The following is a 3,670-nucleotide window of genomic DNA, read 5'->3' as shown; positions in this document are numbered from 1 at the left end:
GTTATTTTCAGCGTGAGCCGCTTTACAAACGGCACCCCATAGTTGATTACCATTTCTTTACTTTAATCACATTAGTATGGCTAAACATCTGTAGAGTACCTTGACCAGATGTATCAGAGCATCTTGAAAGAAGACCATGTCCATGCCAGTACCCCTGATGCTTTCATTGTAATGGCTCAGGAACATGTTCAGACGGTCCTTTAAACTCTCAAACGATTCCATAGGCTCGTACACCTTGGGCAAATCAAAGTCTGAATCTTCTGGCTCCTCCCCTGTGAGGAAAGAACATTCTACGTTAAAATCATCAAAATACAAAACCAAATCCAATGTATTGTTTTAGTAGTACAACAACACTGTTGAAATATTGCAGTGCTGTTACTGACTGAACGTTACCTGTAGCCTCAGGTGCGTCTCGTAGAAAGTCGACAAAGTATCTGTCCAGTCCATAGTCAACCATGTTCTTGTGGTCCTCGCCAAGCTCCTCTTCTACCAGCTTAGCCAAAGCCTGGTCAAACCACTCCACGTCCTCAGGCATGGTAAATCTGTCAGCTATCACACGTTTGCACTCGTGCTTCCACAATGCCAGCAGCACCTGGAAATCGTGTTTTTTTAATTAAGCCAGCAGGACAGCAAGACACTGAGAGCATAGGCAATATGGCAAATAGCATTGATTGGGAGGAAATGTTATATTAATTAATTGAATCATTGCATGAGTTTGATGATGCACTGAGCATCACACACACTGCATCATTGCTTACACTGAAATCCATTAAGCAGACATTGATTAGATGTATTGATTGTAGGAATTCTGAACATAAAACAAACTCATCAGGAAATAAAACTCTGAGAAAGTTACATTTATTTATATTCTATATTGTATTCTGTTACTTTAGTTTGTTCTAGTCTTGCCTAGTGTAGTCTATGTCTTCTTTGTTGAGTTGGAAGCCTCAGCAGGGATGTTGAGCATATTTGCCTCGACTCTTGGGTAAAAGACATATTTCATTACACTGAGCTTGCAATGTTAGAATTTTCAATTCTTCCCTGCCAACTAACACTTCTGTCTCTCTCCAATGCTGTAAATATACTATATCTTAATCATGATGTAGTCACAGTTACTCTTCCACATAGGTAGGGATGTTGATCATTCTCTGTCATGGTCTCGGCACTACTAGTATTTACAGTACTCTGAACCACAATCCACTACACTACTCTACACTTTTTTCATACTTCTCTCTATGCTCTGTTTACCAGACTACTGATGTTATAGCAGTGCAGTAACCTGCTTACTGTAAAACCTGCATGTACATGCAGTAGTGTGTACTTGAACAAAGGCTGGCATATGTTAAGTATTACTTGTGTAAGACTTTTTTGCATTTGGGTTTGTTGCAGTGAGAGACTTACTTGTTACTGTCGGTTTAACTTTTGATTCAGTTATTTTAGATAGTTCCGAAATCTTTGACATACACATGCTTTCTTGTAAAAAACCTACATACATGGTCCAGAAATCAGTTTTCACAAGTTTCAAAATCTATCCATGTTCTCACCTGGACAGAGTTGACCACCTCAGCATTGGTATTAAGCATGCCTTGCCAGATCCTGGACAGATCCCTCAGGTTGAAGATGTAGTGAAACTTGGCTGGAGTTGGAAGCATCTTGACCTTGGTCAACTGCCAGAGACGGCGGGTCAGAGACACCAAATGGGATACCGTACTCCGAACCTCAACAGTGAAACTGCGACGTGCACAGAAGTGGCCCACACCAATCACACCTAGAAAAAAGGGTCGATGGTGGGGTGGTTATTAAATTGAAGGTGGGAAAGTCACAAAAAACTTATCATTTATTTATCAATATATTAGCTTAAAACAAAGTACACACTGTAAGGGTAATGGTATTATATTTTGAGTCAACCTTATCTATTCATTACTGTAGCAACAAATACTATCATATGAGGAAATACATTTAATTACTTATATTGCAAGGAAAATATGATTTTCATCATTGTCAGTTTGTCACTTCAGTTTTATTATTATATAAGTTGGCACTGTAGTATCATCAATATTAGTGGTAAACACATTCCTTAACATTAATCAAATGTTTGATACCACACATTCAATGATTCCACTGCACTCTTTTTACTCACCAAATATCTTGTCAATGGAAGCATTAGAGGGCAGGGTACAGTTAAAGATGGAGAACTGCCTTTTCAGTCTCTGTGGAATGTCATTACGGCCTCCACCTGGATGGATCATGGCTGCCAGAAACTGAACGTCCACAATATTGGTGAACTCTCCCGGTTTCTCCAGATTAAAGAACCCATTTTGCTCCATCAGCTGCCTGACAATCTCATTAGTTACCTTTGATGAAGCATATAAGTAAGCTTTAATCAAGAGGTATATTTGTTAGTTCATGTTAGCATTCTTATTCCCTGTAATCATCAGTTCATTCAATTGTATCATTTAATTAAGTCACAGAAATGTGCTAAATTAAATTGTCTAAAATATAATAAATCAAAAAATATCTAAAAGTTAGAAATTACTAGGAATTTGTCATTAATTTAGTTAGATAGCAAATCAGTATTTCAATATTTCATTTCACTGATGTTGACTAACCTGATCTCCCCATTCATTGATGACAGGCATGTTGATATCATCTATGAAAATGGACATTTTCTTCCCGGCAGGGGGTCCGTAAGTGGTCCCCATTCTTTTATCCACATAACTCTCTACTGTCCTCTAAATAAGAAACAGGTGGAACAAAGAAAACATAAGACAACAGCAACATACGGTGACAACAAAGACGGTAAAAAGCACAAGGCTAAGGACAGATCAAGCAAGTTCCACTCAAACATAATCTATAGTAACAGCTTGATCAATATGCAGCTTAGCCATGTAAAGGGAAAAAACAGTGGTCCTTCCTGCCGCCTGCATAGTATTAATCAGACCAGATGTCGATCAATAGTCATTCACAAGTTAATGATAATCCATGAAAATTTAACACAGATGTAGAGCTACCCATCTTCAGATAAAACTGCAAAGAATGAGACAGCAAGGTGTTTAATCTAGACTCATTAAGAGGAGAGTAAAAAGACAGTCCTAATTTACCTGGAACATGAATGGCGTGGTAGCAGAAGATAAGTTGAGACTCTTGCCCATGTGGGTCTCAGGATCATACTTTGACATGTAGCCCTTAATGATAACAGTCTTGGCTGTTCCTTGTTCTCCAATCAGCAAAACCGCCTAGGAAAAAAATATACTTTTTATCAGGGTAAACTTTCATGTAAGACAAAACTATACATGACAGATAATGTAAGTTCCATGCAGTGTGATATTTTCAATTCAATAAAATTTTATTTGTATAGCGCCAATAAATAACATAAGTTATCTCAGGACACTTTTCAAATAGAGCAGGTTTAGACCGTAATCAAATAAAATTATTTACAGAGACCCAACAGTTCCCACTATGAGTTAGCACAGCAGCAAGGAAAAACTTTCTTTTGATTGACTGATATGTCAATGTGACTAATAAATTAGAACTATTAGAACTTTATTTTGAATACATATATTTTTAATTGCCTTTAACGCAGAAAAGGGCCACAGGTCGGAGTCCAACCCATGGCCACTGCAGAAAGGACTCAGTCTTGGTAAATTGGGCACCAGCTCTACCAGGGGAG

At 38.0% G+C, this 3,670-nt stretch overlaps 1 protein-coding gene across 1 annotated transcript in view; it reads right to left on the bottom strand.

Annotated features, from left to right (window-relative positions):
• The window catches only part of dnah5 (dynein, axonemal, heavy chain 5), a gene marked incomplete in the record, with an annotated part of 84,165 nt that overhangs the window by 45,270 nt on the left and 35,225 nt on the right, over window positions 1–3,670 (bottom strand). Inside the window, 6 exon segments of the mRNA XM_035672845.1 lie at window positions 100–272; window positions 394–592; window positions 1,545–1,768; window positions 2,141–2,354; window positions 2,610–2,732; window positions 3,102–3,236. Of these exon segments, the coding sequence (XP_035528738.1) occupies window positions 100–272; window positions 394–592; window positions 1,545–1,768; window positions 2,141–2,354; window positions 2,610–2,732; window positions 3,102–3,236 (1,068 nt within the window).

Source organism: Morone saxatilis, unplaced genomic scaffold (assembly GCF_004916995.1).
Source record: "Morone saxatilis isolate NCDOM2014 unplaced genomic scaffold, NCSU_SB_2.0 Contig24, whole genome shotgun sequence".
Classification (NCBI taxonomy): Eukaryota; Metazoa; Chordata; class Actinopteri; family Moronidae; genus Morone; species Morone saxatilis.
Note: the sequence above shows the minus strand (reverse complement) of the source record. Positions and strands in the feature narration are given on the sequence as shown.